Source organism: Tupaia chinensis, unplaced genomic scaffold (genome assembly GCF_000334495.1).
Source record: "Tupaia chinensis unplaced genomic scaffold, TupChi_1.0 Scaffold000259_1, whole genome shotgun sequence".
Lineage (NCBI taxonomy): Eukaryota > Metazoa > Chordata > Mammalia > Scandentia > Tupaiidae > Tupaia > Tupaia belangeri.
Window position 1 is genome coordinate 982,848 of NW_006159739.1, and position 16,530 is coordinate 999,377.

Genomic DNA, 16,530 nt, shown 5'->3' on the forward strand with positions numbered 1-16,530 from the left:
GAGGACTGTCTGTAGAAGCCAGGCTCCTGCTGTGGGGAGCTGGACTGTAACCGCAGGCCCTGGAAGAGTTGTGATTGGCCTTCGGGAACTGAGTTATGGACTCCTGGGTTCTGGTCATTCCGTGGCCCAGGTTCTTCCAGTCCCACCCAATGGGCTTTTCAGTGGACTGAAGTGCTTTGCAGTCATAGGACATGACCTGACTCCAAGGTAGTTCCAGGCCAGGGTGTTCGGGGACTGCTTCCCAGAAGAGGAGCTCTTTATGGTCACCCTGCAAGACATGGGGAAAAGATGACTCTGGAGACACTCCGGAGATGACATCCTGGCTTGGCGGTGTACTGTCTCGGTGTGTGACCCTGCACGAGGGTCTCTAAGCCTCAGTTTCCTCATCTGTAAAACGGGAATAATAATGCCTATTTCAAAGTGTGGTTGGAAGACTCTGCGCTCGTATATGCTAAGGGTTCTGGGAGCTGAGTCACAGGAGGTGATGGTGGGAGGTGACGTTTGTGGATAGGCTCTTGCCCAGTCACGAAAGACTGAACACCGGTTGAAGACTTTGCACTCGACCCAGTAGGGCGAGGGTCACAGAAATGGTTGGCGATGACTGGCCTCTAACATCCGTGCACGAGGTGGCCTTGAGCAAGCCGCCGCCTCTCTAGATTTCAGGCCTTCAGATGTGTATCAGGCTGGCTGCTCCAGCCCTTTGCTCTGAGGCCATGGGTTTGGAATCTTTGCCTCCCAGGACTCCTCCTCAGGGAGGGAAGTGGACAAGCTTCTGCACGCTGGGGGTGCGAGTGGGCTCTGTGCCTTAGGACCAGCCTCCCTGGCGTCCCTACTGCTGAGTAATGAGCCGGCTCCCTTGCCCTGTTCCTCCTGCAAGGTGTTTATAACACTCCCCAGGCCAGGGCTCCCAGTTAATGGTAGTTTGTGCTCTCCCAGGAAGCTCTTGCAGGCAGTGGTTAGGGCTTGCAGGACTCTGTGTTCCTAGCTCTGCTAAAATGCCACCTCCCTCAGGAAGCCTACCCTGACTCCTCAACCCACTCTGATTGTTGCCTCCTCTTCATGCATCTTCGGAGTCATTCACTGCGTCAGTGAGTCAGTCAAGGTCCCAGGTGGCCCCCATGTTGCTAAGTGCAGAGGACACTCGGTTCTGGTTCTGCGTGAGCTCTCCACTGCAGCGGGTACATGGTGACGTGTTCCCTCTTGAGGCACTCTGCCCTGTCACCTCATGCTCTCCTGACTTTCCGCCTGCCCTCTGCCTCTCTGTCACAGTGTCCCTCCCTCCACTGCACTGGGACATGCTCCACTGTCTCAGGCCTTCCCAGACGCAGCGCTGTCCCAGCCTCTCCTCTCCGTGCCACACTGACTGACCGGCTGCCTAGCTGACGTCTCCACTTGGCCACTGGACACACTTTTCGAGTTTAACGTCAATAACTTGAGATTTTGCCCAGCAAATTGGTTCCTTCTGTTTTCTGCTCATCAGTAAGTGGCAGCTCCGTCCGCCCAGTGATTCAGTCAAGCCTCCCTGGTTACTCCATTTCCCCTGCCTTACAGCCAGGCCATGGGCGCCGTCCGGCCGAGAACACAGCTCCATCCACGCACGGTCCAGGGCACTCTCCTCTCGCGTCCCCACTCTGAGGTAACCTCACCGGTTCCCTCACTCCAGCTCTTGCTCCCCTCCCACCCATTCCAGCCAGTGGCCAACATGGTCTCGGATTGGCCCATGGCATTCATTACCCAAAACCCTTCAGTTGGCTTCTTGGCATTTAGAATAATCGTTAACCAGGTCTAGGGGGCCCTGCGTGGCCTGCCCGTGCCTGACCCCCCACCTCATTTCCAACCCCACAGCCTCAGTCCCCAAGCAGATCAGACCCTTCCCCACCTCGGGTCCCCACACCTGCTGTTCCTTCTGCCTGGAACGTCCTCCCTCAACCGTTCACACCTCCTTCTCTTCTTCTATATCTGTTTATCTGTTACCTCCTTGCGGAAACCCTCCCACCCGTCCCGCTTCACGCCACCTCGCCGTCCCTCACGGTGCTGCCCGTCCCCCACCACGGCACTTGTCGCGCATCACCCTGCACGTGGGTTGACTTCTTTCTTCATCTTCCACTGAGCTGTAAGCTCCGTGGTCAGCCCCGTGGAGGTTCGCCTCTGGCAGGCTGGCACCCAGCTGAGTGCCTGGCACAGAGCAGGTGTCATTAACCCCTGTCCAGTCAGGCATTGCGCGTTCCGGGTGCCTGGTCCCTGCAGGCAGGTGGTACTGGCACTGTGGTACAGAGACACCAGGGACTGTCATTCACAGGCAGTGGGGGAGACTGACAGGAAAATGTGCGAGTCCCTGGAGGAGGCAGACGTGGGACTTCTGCTAGGCGGCCTTGCCCTCCCTTCACCACGGACTGTCCTTACCGTCTGGGGCTGCAGCTTACTCCGAACAGAAATGCCGCAGAAGCAGAGCCCCTGTGGGGACTCCGAGTTCCCATCCTGGCTCTGCCATTTATTAGCTGTGTGGCCTTGGACAAGTCCCTGAATTAAAAAAAAAAAAAAAAAAAAAAATCCTGTTCAGAAGTCAGGCCTGGGCCCTAGACCTGCCTCCACCACAAACTGTCATGCGATTTGGGTCAGGCAGCCCCGCCCTGGGCACCCTGCCCAGCCACAAAAGGCCATCCAGCTCTCCGAGCTCTGGCTCTCAAAGGCCTGGGCTCTTGCCACCAGACTGACATACTCTCTCGTGGCTGGAAGTGGAATGTGGTGTCCTTTTGAGAAAAGCCAGCATTTGTTCCTACATTTCATTTTATACAGTTTGGGCTGGTGCAGAGCAACCGTGTCACTTAAAAATGCTTTAAAATTTGTCTGCAAAGGGGCAATTAAACGTTCTTGGGGGGAGAAATGATGCATTTCTGAGCGCCAAGCCTTCCTCTTCCTGGAACCCTCCTCCATTTAGCCTCAGACTAGTCTATAATCCTTCTATCTGTCCTGCCTGTCCCGGAGCTCTTGCTCCTGGCCAGGGGTTGATGTCCCTGCCCTCCAGGGGCAACCACTCTGCTGTAGGCCCAGTACCGTCAGTAGAGCTGCTAAGAAAAATTCAGATGTCAGGCTCACACTGGGCTTATGGAACCAGAACGGCCAAAGGCCCTGCAGGACTTGTTTTGCAGACTTTCCCAGTATTCTGAGGGTTTAAAAACACCCCCACTGTCTTGGGTTGGACTGTCTATGTGGATAGCTAGACAGCCCACACAAGGGCACCTCTCTAGGACTCGAAGTTGTGACTGCAGGAGACAGGGTTTGTGCAGCGAGATGGCTGCAGGGCAGTGGCAGGGTCCTCATTTAGGCTCATGCGCTTCTGGCTCCAGTAATCTGCAAGTCTGGGTCCCACAGCTTGGGGCCCATGCTGTGGGCTCCCAGTTTCTGCAGGACGACCTGCTGCCCCTGCAGGACGGCCTGCTGCCCCTTCCCTACCCCAAGCCCTGGGATCAGGCTGGCCACCTCACCAGCCCCTCACCATGCCACATGCCGTTTGGTCTCCACACCTGTGTTCACACTGACCCTGGCCACGCTGACCCGGGCCAAGAATGCTCTCTTTCTCCTCTTAGTTTTACATCCCACCCTCTGTTCACGACCTGCTCAAGTTTCTGTCCGAAATCCTCCCAGCTCCTCATTTATTGATAAGCATTGGTGATGACCTGTCTCCACTGCCATGCCGCTTGTAACCCCAGGCATGCTCAGTGTCCCTGTTAAATGACTTCATGGCCACAGTTGGAGTACCACATTATGAGGGACAGCATTTGTGTTTTGTTTGGTTTGGTTTGAGTTTTGGGCTTTTACTACAAGTCACGTTCACTAGCCAGAGAGAGACAAAGTGAAAAATCACCACCCAAGAGAGATAGCCACACCACAATCCCTTCTCCTCCATTCAGGTCTTGGGATTCTGGGTACATGCACACACACACTTGGCACGTGTTTTTCAAGCTGCCTGGTGCCATATTTGAACCCTGGAGCTGGCCACGTGGGATCCACAGCCTTAACCTCCACACCACCTGCTGGCCCCAGCAGCACCGTTTTTACTACAGTAGTGACATCTATCTGAGCAAACACGTTAGCATTCCTATCTGGAATAACCACTGATCTTACCGAATAGGAAACGCCCCACTGAGGGTCGGGCCTCCACAGGAAGGGCCATGTGTGTTGCGGTTGTTCTGTGAGGTCCTGGGAGGAGATCGGGTCTATTTCTCCCTTGCCTTTCACACTAACCTCACCTGCAGCTCCATGCAGCAGGTTCATGTAGGACACCAGAGAGCTGATGGGACGATAGGTGCCAAGAGTGTGGGCAGCAACGGTTAGGGCTGATGTGCGGGAGGAAAAGGCCCTGGGCCTGCCTCGAAGGATCCTGCCAGCTGGTAGTGAGACGGTTCCGTGGACACCATGTCCAGTGGTGGGAGTTGTGGCCAGTGTGTGTGTGTGTGTGTAGCCCAGCTCTTCCAATGCTCTGGCATCTTCCAGATCTTGGGCCTCTGTTCTAGAATCCACTACAACCCAGTCCCTCCTCAGACAGGTTTGCTACAGTCCAACTGAGTCAGCCTACCCTTGGCCACTTGTGGCCGTGGATGTCACAACAAGGGAGATGGCAGGCAGCATAGGCAGGGTGGCTAGGAATCTGCAAAGAGTCCTGGGAAAGGACAGGACCATGGGAGTCCCCTAGCAGATGAGTGAACTTAACCAAGGCTTCTAACATCTCAGGGTTCTTATCTGCAAAATGGGAAGAACACCTTCCTCGTAGGGTTATTGTGAGATTTAAGTAAGATAGTGTACTTAAGGCACCGGCCTAGCTTCTGGCACATTGTAGCTGTCACATTCTTCTTTTTCTAACTTATTAAAGTGTCATCAGGTCTCTCCAGGGCCCAGGTGTTTCATGAAACCCTCCACCTCTGTTTCTGTTCTCAGCAGTAGCCCCATTGCATGGCCTCTTCCTTCTCCACGGCGTTAATTAGTACTGGTAGCACCCGTAGTCACCTGCCTAGAAATGATCCCTTGATTGAGGTCCACTTGGGGGCTCCCTTCACACCAGCACAGACATGAATGGAGGCCCAACCAGTACGCCTCCATCTCCACCCAAGTCATGCACACCTGTGTCCACAGTGGCTTTGCAGGGACACGGACCAGGACCTGCCCATCTCACCGCGATGGCGCCCAGAGCCATTCCTTATGCCAGACAGCTGAAGTCTCCTCATTTTCCGTGAATTCCTAGTGCTTATTGCCTCTTGCTTTTCTCTGCTTTGATATTTCCACAACCAAACAGTCTTTACAGTTTTCCATTCACACAGACACTCTTTGCTTCAAGTATTAAGATGCTGGGAAAGTCATGACATGTTTCTCTATGCAAAAACATGTCATGGGGGCCAGCAGGTGGTGTAGTGGTTAAAGGCACTGGACTGCCACATGGCTGACCACAGTTCAAATCCTGGACCTGGCAGCTTGCTTTCTCACTTTTTCTCTTTCTCTCTTTCTCTCTGTGTCTCACTCTGGTCAAATTAAAAATTAACAATAATGATAAGTAAACTAAAGGAAAGAATTCTTAAAAAAAAAAAAGCGTCATTGGGACCAGCAGTTGGCGTAATGGCTATGTCACTGGACTCCCATGTAGTCGACTGCAGTTTGAGTCCCGGACCCAGTGGCTTAAACTCACGTTGGGCGCGTGTGCGTGTGTGCCCAAGATCCCGAGAGGAGAATGGAGGAGAAGGGATTGTGGCGTGGCCATCCCTCCTGGGAGGTGATTTCTTGCTTTCTGTCTCTCTGTCTCTGTCTGTCTGTCTGGCGAGCACATGCACCCTATATCAAAAACTTCTTCAAAAACTTTTTAAAAAGTGTCATAACTTTCCAGACAATAATTCATAAAGGTGACTGCTTCACTGGCAATTGAGAGAGAGCATGCAGGTAAGAATCACACTCAGAAGTGTGAGGCTTTTGGCCACCTTCTGGTTCTCTCTGTTTTATCTGTTGCTAAAAAATTGCCACAAACTTAGTGACATAAAACAACCCTCATTTATTATAAGAAGTCCAGACATGGCTTAGTTAAGTCCTTGTCTCAGCATCTCATGAGGCTATAATCAGGATGTCCCCTGGGCTGTGTTCGCATCTGGAGGCCCAACCACGGAAGAACCTACTTCCAAGCTCATTCAGGTTGTAGACAGAAGTCATTTCGTTGTGTCTGTTTGCAATGAAAGCCCAGCTTCTTAGTGGAGGCCACCCTCGGGTCCTAGAGGCCACCTGTCCCCAGCTCGCACCATAGGCAGGCCACACTATAGCTCCAAACTTCCTCAGGGCCAACGAGAGGCTCTCCCACTCTCCAGTCTGTAAGACAGTCTTACATGATGTGATCATAGTAGTGGCATCCCATCATCACCTCTGTCATATTCTATCAGAAGCAAGTCATAGGTCCTGCCCACACTTAGGGGGACTCCACAGGGCACGTATCACAGGGTCACCTTAGGGTGTATTTACCTCTTTCTTTCTCCCCTCCACCTTATTTCTCTCTACCTCTGCTCCCAGACCAGCCAGAAATCCTGTGCTTTTTCTTTCAAAAGTCACTTCCACTTAGGCTCTGTCCCTGGGGTGGAGTGGAGTGGCATTAGGTGGGGCTGCTACTCACCTTCTGGTCACAAGAAATTTCTTCTAGGGCCAGTCCCATGGCCTGGTGGTTAAGGCTGCTGGATCTCAAATGGCTGATTGTATAGTTCAAATTCTGGTCCCAGTAACTTGAAAAATAGACTGGGCATGTGTGTGTGCATGTGCAGAATCCTGACAGAAGAGAAGTGGAGAAGGGATTGCAGTGTAACCCTGCCCCATTAGGAGAGTCTCTCTCCCTCTCTCTCTGTCTGTCTCTCTCTGTCTCTCTCTTCTCTCTCTCTTTCTTAGTCTTCTCTCTCTTTCTGTCTCTCTGGCAACTAAAGTTTTTCTCCTAGACAAGTATAACTCCCTTACCATAAAAAGAATTCTGAAGATACAACTTTATCAATTCATCTGATATTTTAGAGTCTGGCACACAATAGGTACCCAACAAATGCTTATTAAATGAGTAAGGAGCAGTGGAAGGGCAGTTAAAGCAGAGTTCAGGGATGTTTCCTGCCCATCATTTGGGCTGACCCTTGTAAGATGGTGGAGCGTTATCTTTTGAAGATGTTTTTGTACTTAAAAAAAATCACATAAGCAAATTACAAGCATTTTTAGATAACAGAGACAAGTTTATCCTATCATTCCACAGTTCTAATTTTACCACTGTTATTTTTACTTTTTCCGTAAATGCACATTCTTAGTAATGAATTCACCAAGTCAAGGGGATGGTTTGACTGGTTCAGAAGCTCAGCCTGTCTGAGCCCCCAGAGGCATGGTTTTGTATAAATTCATGTAAGACAGTTTTTCCTCCAGCCTTTCACTGTTTCTTTTTCTTTCATTTTCTTTCTTTCTTTTTTTCTTTTGTTTTTTTGGAAAGAAGTTTGTTGTTGTTGTTGTTGTTGTTTTAGTTTCTTTGCTTGTTTTTGCTATAGGGCATGTGCACTCACCAGAAAGACAGAGAAAGACAGAGAGAAAGCGAAAAATCACCCCTCGGGGGGCGGATGGCCAGACCGCAATCCCTTCTCCTCCATTCTCCTCTCAGGATCTTGGGCACACACGCACACGCACCCGGCATGAGTTTAAGCCACCAGGTCCAGGATCGAACTGTGATCGACTACATGGGAGTTCAGCGACAGAGCCATTACCCCAACTGCGGGTCCCAGCCTTTCACTGTTTCTTTAAGTAAACACCACTAGGACAGCCAGCCTTGACCAGCCTGTTCCTGATGCTGGCAAGAGGTGACAGAATAAACCAAACACTGATTTGTACGTTCTCGGAGATAGTAGCCTTGCTAAGGAGGGAAGATGCAAGTGGCCTCCGGCCAGCATGTTTCTCCCAACGCTCAACACGTGGGGAGCTCCCTGGTGGAGTCCGCGTGCTGGCAGGATAGCGAGGTGCTTTACTGTGTAGTCGGCATGACTCTGTTTGCCTCGTGCAGGTCATTTGTGGGGCCCCGCCCGACCTTACGGTACAGTCCCAATGTATGCCCATTTAACGTAAGTGAATTCAATTACAGGTACTCGGAAAGAGAGAAAAACATCTAGGTGGGACAGGAGATTTCCCCTGCGAAGGGCTACACCCAGGTGAGCCACCTCGGGAAAGGGGGTCTGCTTTGCTCTCAGCCGGACTCCATTCCTGCGTGCCTGCCTGAGTGCAAGTGTCTCCCTGCAGCAGAGCAGCGTCTCGGGCATGGAGAGAGGTGTGCTTTTTAGACTGTGGCCTCCGAGTGCAGGTTGGCTGCCCTAGTGGTGCTTACTTAAAGAAACAGTGAAAGGCTGGAAGGAAAACTATCTTACATGAATTTATACAAACCATGCCTCCTGAGCCTCGTGGGCAATTTAAGGGATTTCCAAGGACAGATTTAATTATACTTGGGTTTTGTTTTATTAACTGACTTGACACTGACTATGCCAAATATGATCCTATTCTTCTGTACAAGCAGGAAGCACAGTGTCTTCCTCTTGAGGCCTCCACCCCCTTGGCCGAGGTCAGTTTATTTCATTCAGAAGCTTTGGCTCCAATTCCGTAGGAGAACTGGAACATCTGATCCTGCCGCCAGCCCTGCTGCTCTGTTCCTTCCACGTGGTGTCTCTGTTGAAGACAGGCGCCGCATGGTCTGGTAGAAGGTGTAGATCCCTGCTCTGGCCACAGACAGGCCTCACTCCAGCTCCTAGATCACCCCACAGGGTTCAGTAATTGTTCCTCCAAGCAACCTCTGTCAGGCCCAGAGACCTCAGCTCCTTGGGGTTAAGCCCCAACTCTGTCTTTTCCCTCCCAGTGAGTTTTCCCTAGAGCGCGGGCCCTTTGGTGCCAACAGATCTTGGTCAGGGGACTCTGGTGTACCCTGGCACTGCCTTTAAATCACAGGGAGTGGGCTCGTGCTCTGAGTCTCTTTTCTCTCAAAAGGCCCCTGAGCCTCTTAGGCACCTTTCCATCATAGTAGTGGCTCCGCAGATCTCAGGGAAGGAGCTCCCGTCATACCACAGAAAGGTTCCCTTCCCCGGGGCAGCGTGGGCTTTTTCACCCGACATGCCACTCGAAAGACTCTTCTCAAAGTAAAGTTGTCTGCAAGAGGACTTGCCATCTCTACCTATGAGCATAGAAGACTTGGATAACATTTGGGAAATGCACATCGGCAGCGAAGCTAATTGTCTGAAGGATAGGCCCTACCATGACATCATCAAGGCCTTTTTACATTTTTTATTTTATTTTATTTTATTATTTTATTTTATTTTATTCTTTTAAGAGAGAGTTTTTGCTATAGGGTGCATGAGCTCACCAGAGACACAGAGAGAGATAGAGAGAAAGTGACAAGTCGCCCCCCAGGAGGAATGGCCATGCTGCAATCCTTTCTCCTGCATTCTCCTCTCAGGATTTTGGGCATGCACCCACACGTACTTGAAATGAGTTTCAAGCTACTGGGTTCGGGCCTTGAACCACAGTCGGCCACATGGGAGTCCAGTGCCACAACAGCTACGCCACCTGCTGGCCCCCATTATCACATCCTTAAATCAGGTCCCTCTCTCCCACCAGTGGTGCCAGGGGGTTTGCCACCATGGATGGACTTCGGGCTAACTACATTCTCTTTATTTCAAAAAGCCAAGCCTCTTGGGCCTAGGAGCCTTCCTCTCCCAGGAAGGCCACTGGTTACTGCTCTGATCCCCTTTGCTGTTAACATACAGACTACTCCAAAGAGTGCTGGCAGCTTTCTGTTCCTCTAACTTGGAGAATGCTTTACTGTTACTTCACGGATAGCCTGCCTTGTCGAGTTCCCACTCAATGAGATGTCATTAGAATCCCCACGCTCGTCCCCTCAGGGCTGGCTCAGTGTTGGCAAAGCCCTCTTCCTGTCACTAGATACTTGGGGTGCTGGATCCGCTGCTGGAGCCTCCTGTGCCCCAGGACTCAGGACTTACCTCAAAGTCTGCTAGCTACCGCAGTCTTAGCTCAGCCATAAAAGAGACACAAGACCATCTGCAAATGTACAACGCAGGTCCCAGCAGGTGCTTTCGGCGTGGCCAGTCATGGCCCCACTGAAGCTGGGGTTGGCCTCTGCCCCCGGGAAGTCAGCTGAGCCTTGTTTTCACACATCCCCAACCCAGAGTGACACGAGACCCAGGGATGAGTCAAACCAGCATCTGGATCCAGCAAGAGCCCGCAGTTCTCCGCTTACTTTCTGCCAAACCCTCCTCTCCTCTCAGTCTTCAGTTTCTAAACCAGCATCGCTCAAGGAAAACTGAGTCCATGTGTTTGTGATCACTGGTCCGAACATGGCAGAGGAGCTTGTCTGCCCACATCACAGCCAAGGAGGCCAAGTGAGCACGCGGGGCTGTGTACGAACGTGTGTATCTTTACACGTGTGTGTGTGTGTGTTCCTGCATATGTATTGTTTTCCTTTCTATTTCTTGTAAGAATTTTGAACTGATTTTTCTTAGAATCAGGAAATCATGTTTGGCTAAAGAAACAGCACTCCCTTCTCCCCCTTCCTGAGGAACTCTGCTTTGGCAGAAAACTCCCAAACACCCACGTTCGAACTTATTAGAGACAGTCTTGGGCCAAGCGGCTGTCAAAGTCAGGCTTGGGAGCCAGTGTGCAGGGGGCAGCTGGCCTGGGCCCCCCCAGGGACAGGCTGTGAGTGTGAGGGACACAGGAGGAGTGGGCAGCCAGAGGGCCAAATAGGGTGTAGCTGCCCCCTTCAGGTCAGGGGCAACCACCCTTAGTGGCGCTCTGTTGGGCCTTCTGCTAGGAGCCCTGGGATGGGCTTTGGCCCTCTCGCCCAGTCAGCTGACTGCCTTACTCATCAAGAGAGGAAACAGGGCCCAGCTGTGGGCTGTGGGGGTGGGAGGGTCAGACGTTCAGCCTGGTGACTGAAAACTCCCAGGTTTTCTCACCCATCCCAGACTCCCATGCTCTATGCTCCCTCCCTGTTAGAGAATTCTTGCTTATCCTTCAATGATGCCTTCAGTAGCCACCTCCTCTGGGAAGCCCACCCTGATTCCCAGGTGGACTAGCCCTGCTTCCAGTCTCACACTCACAGACGTGGCCCAGGGTTTGCACTGTCCAGCTGCGGGTCTCACTAGTCACTGGACAGAGCTCACTGAAGGAGTGCAAGACTGCCGCATTGCTTCTGAGCACCCAGAGCAAGTGCCCAATATGGGGCAGGGTGGGAGCCTAGCTCAGAGTCCAGGCAGGTGCATGTAGCTCTGGAGAGCTCCTACTACCCTCGCTGCAGAGAGCCTCGCTCCACCTGGGGGAGCCTCCCAGGCAGGCACCAGGAGCCTTGCCGGCAAAGGGAGGGGTAGCCAGAGACCTGTGTTCCCGTGCATGCTGGGGCCTTCCCTTCCCTAGAGGCGAGTCTGCCGAGGGCAGCAGCAGCAGGCTGCCAGTGTGGTAGAGCAGAGGGCTGCTGTCTGGGAGAGCCTCTGGCTCCCTCGCACCTGGCCTTCTTTACCATGCAGGAGAGAAAGGGGCAGGGGCGCAGCACACGGGGGGCTGGGACTGGAGCTGCGCCTGGTTACCCAGGAGCGCGACCACGGGGTGGGACGGCTGGGCCTGGTCGGTGGTCGGTGGTCGGTGATCAGACACGAACTCTCCGAGAGCTGTAGCTGCAAATTCTCCAGCTTTGGCTTTTGGTTCAGCTCAAGCTTTTCATTTACGCAGATCCCAGAGGCATGCATTCTCAGTGCCCAGGAGCCTGAGTAGGCCCCCTCAGAGGGCAGTAGGGGACTCCAGGGCAGCGTCCCTCTGGGCCTCTGTACCCCACCTCTCACCCCCTCCCACACTCTGAGCCCACTCTCTCCCACTGTCCCTAGAATCTAAAGCAGAGCCAGAGAGGTTCAGTCTGCGTGGCTCTGGGAAGCAGACTGGGCCTAGTGTGGGGAATTCTCTTCCCTGGAGGCAGATTTCGTTCTGACATCAGGAAGGGCATTTATTTTTCAGACAAGGTCTCACTATGTATCAATTCTGCCTCCACCTCCCAAGTAGCACCTGAGCCCCCAGAATCGCTGGTACTACAGGTCCTGGCTTTTAGGTGGGTTGGGGGATCAAACTCGGGCCTGCCAGGTGGCCTCAGCCTGCCCAGCAGCAGCATCTACCAGAGCGCACTATAATGGCTGGGCCGGGCAGGACTCTAATGCACAAAACCTGCACACAGTGGAGGTGGCTGGCTTAGCGGGGCGTGAGTCCTCAGTCCTCTGTCCTCTGAGGTGTGCGAGCAGAGGCCTTAGAGGACTTTCTGCCCTTGGGAGAGGGGAGCTGGGATCCAGACTTCAGCAAAGTGGAAGTCAGGGCCTCCTGCCTCAGGTCTTAGGAGGAGCTGGCCTGGGGACCAGCAGATGGCATGATGGTTATGTCACTGGACTCCCACGTAGCCAACTACAGTTCCAATTCTGGACCTGGAGGCTTAAAACTCATACTGAGTGTATGTGCATGCATGCCCAAGATCCCGAGAGGAGAATGGATGAGAAGGGATTGTGGCATGGCCATCCCCCTGGGAGGTGATTTCTCACTTTCTGTCTCTCCATCTCTCTGGCAAGCGCACTCATCCTATGGCAAAATAAAAAAAAAGGAACTGGCCCGCAGTGGAGGGGCGGAGTCACCTGGGAAGTGTAAGTGTCTGCCACCGCGGCATTTGCTGTCAGCTGCAGGGAAGCACGTGGAGGATGAAGACTGGGAGGACTGCAGGAAACTCTTCCCCTGTGGCCCCCAGGTGCCTCCTTCGTGCCTCCTGTCAGTGGACTCCCTGCAGCGGTGACCCAGGGGCAGCTGTGTCTGTGTGTCTAGGTTAGCTGAGGTTGGAGCCCGAGGACTCAGTCACAGAGGGCTCGGGACTCTCCATGCCAGGATGCTCCTCATAGACCAGGGTTCGAACCTGCCTGTTCACTACATGACGGTGGCAAGTGCTCCAGCCAGTGGGGGTGCACTCCTTCTCCAGGGGGTTCCTTTCAGGGCAGGGCAGCCATTCTAGGAATCACGCCTGGCACTGAGCCAAGAGCCTGTGGCTTCACTCCCCCCCCACCCCCAGTTCCCAGCATCCCTGGGTCTGCTCTGCTCCAGGTCCAGGGCCTGTCTCCTCCACTGTCCCCTCAGGCCTGTGTCTCTGCGACCCGCTGGCACCCCAGCTGCCCTCTGTGGCATATGCTCCCCTTCCCCATCCCTTTCTCAGTGGGTCTCAGTGGCAGGGCAGGTTCATGGCAGCCTTGACAAGTCCTCTGGCTTCTGTCCCCACAGGCTGAGGGGCCCCCAGCCCTTCGAGGGCCTCATGTCCCAGTACTCACCAAGCTGGCTGCAACAAAACCCCAAAGTCCCCCTCCACGTGCTCCTGCCGCCGCCTCCCAGTTTGTGCTGTCCAGGCTGTGGGGGCTGAGCACGGCCCAGCGCGAGTCTGTGCGCAGTTTCATCATGTCAGAACTGGCCACTGTCCAAGCCTGATGGGGCTGCTTAGATCCCGACTCTCTGGACCAACACATTAGCTGTTCCTCCCAGCTTCCTGTCCTCTGCAGATCCGACCCACACACCCTCAGTGGCCTCGGCCAAGCTGTGGATAAAAATGACCAGAAAGAGGGTGGAAAGCAGAGCTGTGACACCCGTCTCTAGGGACCCTACCACTGCCCACAGTAGCCTCTCAGTCCCCTGTCCCCTCACCAAACCCACATCTGTTCCTAGAAGTTCCAGTGCCGACTGCCCTGATGTCACTCAGACATACAGGCCAGGGACATTCTCCTAAACCCGGCAAGGGGACCGCAGCTGGCCCAGGTGACTGGTTCTACAATGGCAGTCACCACAGCTCACAAGTATCCTCTTAAAGGTCTGGCCTAGGATGTCCCCCCGGTTTAACACACACCTGGTCAACGTGCACCCAGGTCAGTCCCAGGCTCTGGCTTCTGAGGACCTAGAACTACCGCAGACTCCACCCTGCTCTGGAGGAGCGCCCGGTGTGCTGGGGAAGGTGGCCACAGAACCATGACAACGGAGCGGGACGGGGGACACTGCTCACTGAAACGTGTGACTTACAAGGCCATATTCTGCCCTGAAAGTAGTCATCATGTTAAACCACCATCACCCCCGCTTGTCAAGCTGAGGCACGCTGAGGCCGCTCACTTGCCCAGAGGGCCCCGACTACTGCATGCAGGAGCTGCCTGGCCCCGCCTGAAGCTCAGCGAGGTCCCTAGTGTGTAGACTGGAGAGGTGAGCAGCAGCAGGGCAGGAAAACAAAGTGGGAGGCAGGGGCAGGAGCAGGTCCCTTCCGTCTTCACTACTTGGCTCTGTACCCATTCCCTGGTGGCCTGTCCTATGTCAGGTGCCAGGTTGGGCTCTGAGGACACAGGATGAGTATAGTGATAGAATGCCCTGTAACAAACTGGGAAGCACAGGGCGCCCTGGAAGGGTGCACAGGATGGCTGCAGTCAGGGAAGACTTCCTAGAAAAAGGGATATCTAAGCTGATCTTGAGAAAGGCTAGTGGAAATTTGCCAGACTGTGGAGATAGTGGGAAGGGGGCCCTACTGTGGGCAGAGAGTTCCCAGGCAGAAGAAACAACCCCTGCAGAGGTAGTTCAAGAAGCAACAAGAGAGTGCCGGCAGGTGGCGTGCTGGCTAGGGGCGCTGGACTCCCACGTGGCTGACCACAGTTCAAGTCCCGAACCTGGCGGCTTGTTTTCTCATTTCTCCTCTCTCTCTCTGTCCCTCTCTGATCAAATTAAAATAAACAAATGAATAAAATTAAATAAAATAATCTTTTCAAAAGAAAAGAAGAAACAGGAGGCCAGGGTAGCTGGAGCACATCAGAGGAGACTTAGTCAGGCTGTAGTGGGCCCATGGCCACTGAAGGCTTGTAGATGGTCCCGGAGCCAAGGTGGCATCCCAGAAAGATGACAGGCAGGGGAGGGACACCCAGCAGCCCGGGCAGCCTGTGAGGCCCTCTGCAGTGAGGTGCACAGGCAGAGTGAGTGGGCAGAGCCCCAGGGGAGTCCTTTCCAGACCCACTCACGTCTCTGTAGCCAGCCCTTGGGCCATGACTGAGCTGCCCAGAGCCCCCGGTATAAAATGGGGTCATGATTCCCACCAGGGGTCGGTGTGAGGGTCAGCAAGCAGCCTTCTTCTCTCTCCAGGCAGAACCTGAGAGCCACTGCCTCCCTTCCCCCAGCGCTGCAAGCAGAACAATTATGAGATTGAAACCGTCTGGGTCGGGGAGCCCCGCAGGCTCCCCACTGCCTCTGTGGGTTAATGTCTCTAATCACTGCAATCTCTTGATCCACAATCCCTGGGCTCGGAGTGGTGGCCAGATGGCGTGGAAGAGAGTTTTCTGTGCTCTGGGCTCCTATAGATTCTTCCTGGAGTCCTCAAGGACCTCCGGGGCTCCCAGGAGCACTCAGCCACACTTAGAGTGGGAGAGGCCTGGTTGCCTCTTCTGCCTCACCAACAATCCCAGAACCAGAAGGAACGTTTGAGGTCATCCCCACAGACCCCCCACACTCTACCGGGAAGCTTCACTCATAGCATCCCTCCAGGGTCCACTCGAGTACCTGCAAAGATGGGGAGTTCACCACTACAAACCTGAAGGCCGTAGCCACGGGCAGGTATGCATTCTGAAAGTTGAACTGAAAGGGCATTACCTGGGCTGGATCAGATTCAAATCACGGTTAGTCTGAACCAGAAGACCCATTTACTCCTGCAGGCATAAAGGCAGTTCCGCTCCACAGAGAGGCCTTGTGAGAGGGGGGCAAACCACAGGGCTCTGAAACTCTGTTCCCATCTTGCAGCTAGAACTTACCAGCTGGCTGGCCTGGCCAGTGTGCTCCCCTCTGAGCTAAGTTTTCCTTACTGTGACTCAGATACAGAAGCCAAGAGAGGAGTGGCACTGAATGCTTAAAATGTGGCCAGTGCAACTGAGGAACTGAACTTTTCTTCTTCATGCCAGAGGACCGTGTCTCTCTCTCACTAAGGAGAGGGAGAGGAGAGGGAGAGAAGAGGGAGAGACCCTGCCAATGGGACATGGCCATGCCACAATCCCTTCTCCATTCTCCCTCAGGTTGGGGTGTGAGGCATGTTCATGTGCCCGGCATGTTTTTTTCAAGCCACCAGGGTAGGGATTCAAACCATGGTTAGCCATGTGGACTCCAGCTCTCTTTAACCACCAGCTCCCTTTAACCACTCTATGGGATTGACCTAGGAACTATTTTCTCATTTTTCCCTCTCTCTCTCTCTCTCTCTCTCTGTCCTTCTGTGGTCAAATTAAAATAAACAAATAAATAAAGTTAAATAAAATAATTCCTGAGGAACCAGCAGTTAGCGTAATGGCTATGTCGCTGGACTCCCACGTAGTCGACAGCGTTTTGCGTCCCAGAGCCGGTGGCTTAAACTCACACCGGGCACATGTGCATGCGTGCCCAAGATCCCGAGAGGAGAATGGAGGAGAAGGGATTGCAGCG

General features: G+C 53.6%; 1 protein-coding gene across 1 annotated transcript in view; it reads left to right on the top strand.

The window, feature by feature from the left end:
• The window catches only part of SLC1A7 (solute carrier family 1 member 7), a 59,474-nt gene that overhangs the window by 10,756 nt on the left and 32,188 nt on the right, over positions 1–16,530 (top strand). The window contains exons 2-3 of the mRNA XM_006149413.1: positions 3,373–3,471; positions 13,333–13,505. Of these exons, the coding sequence (XP_006149475.1) occupies positions 3,373–3,471; positions 13,333–13,505 (272 nt within the window). The remainder of the gene's footprint in view (positions 1–3,372; positions 3,472–13,332; positions 13,506–16,530) is intronic.